The following is a 1,189-nucleotide window of genomic DNA, read 5'->3' on the forward strand; positions in this document are numbered from 1 at the left end:
ATTTGTTGTTATCTGTTGTTATCTGTTGTTATCTGTTGTTATCTGTCGTTATCTCGACACAAAATAAATACCTCTGGAGGACGGGTGACATGGCCATTCCGCTACAGCTTGCGTTGCCTGACCAATGACAGAAGGTCGATATAAGGCCGAGTACATAATTGAAGACAATGTAAGATCACGTGTTCCTAAGAACAGAGTTCTGCATATCGTTGGAAAAAGGCGACAAAGGGCTATCTATTAAAAGCAATGACGAAGCGCTATTCTGTTCCTACGCCCAGTTATTCTTGTTCAAAGATTGAAAGCCTAAATGCAACACCAAGGTCAAGTCCAGAAAAAATTGTAAGCCTTCTAATCGGAACTTACTTGAAGTATTTCACGAAATCAGGCTTTTGCTCGTTATCTCGAAATCATCTATATAATTTAGATGTGACTTGACCTTGGTGTTGTTCCCAGATCTTCAGTTTCCCATGCACATTGTTATACTTTACTTTTATCCTCCGCTTATACCCTTTTGGGTGTCGCGGGAAGAAAGAGACGTCTCTCTGTCGCCAGCCGGAGAGCTTGGGTCAGGGGAATGGCGTGGGTGGTTAGTGTTTCCCTAACTCCATCTATCCAGGTCTTTCTCGGTCGCCCTCTAGCCTTGTTGCCATTATTTTTTTTAATGTAGGCACGTTGTGCTGGATTATGTGTTGATAATCACATGAGATGCCCCAACCATTTGATTCTTTGGTGTTGGATATGATGCAACTTGGCTATCATCATCATCATCATCATCATCCAGTGCCTTGCCGACTGGCGTGGGCGATCATGGACCTCCATTTCACTCTGTCTTGCGTTGCAGCGATGGTGTCTGTTGTTCTTGCAGCTCCTAGCCATGTTGTCATCTTGTCCAGCATCTTTTCCCTCTGTCTGCCTCTGGCTCTCTTTCCATCAAACTTGCCTGTTATTACAATATTCTCAACATTGCTATATGGGGCGTTTAAACGATATTATAACGTTCCTTCCAGATGCACCAAGGCGACCTCCGTGTCTCCGGATGTTACCAGCCTGTGGCGGGAAAAATCGTCTTCAACATTCTGGAGGCCAGGAACCTTCCCCGAGTGTCGTTACTGGGAGCAATAAGTGAGTACCGTGTCTCTGTGTGTGTGTGTGTGTGTGTGTGTGTGTGTGTGTGTGTGTGTGTGTGTGT

At 44.9% G+C, this 1,189-nt stretch overlaps 1 protein-coding gene across 1 annotated transcript in view; it reads left to right on the plus strand.

The window, feature by feature from the left end:
- LOC101856907 (synaptotagmin-1) overlaps positions 1-1,189 on the plus strand; it is a gene marked incomplete in the record, with an annotated part of 110,477 nt that overhangs the window by 90,395 nt on the left and 18,893 nt on the right. The window contains 1 exon segment of the mRNA XM_035970689.1: positions 1,008-1,122. Coding sequence (XP_035826582.1) covers positions 1,008-1,122 — 115 coding nt within the window.

Source organism: Aplysia californica, unplaced genomic scaffold (assembly GCF_000002075.1).
Source record: "Aplysia californica isolate F4 #8 unplaced genomic scaffold, AplCal3.0 scaffold00307, whole genome shotgun sequence".
NCBI lineage: Eukaryota > Metazoa > Mollusca > Gastropoda > Aplysiida > Aplysiidae > Aplysia > Aplysia californica.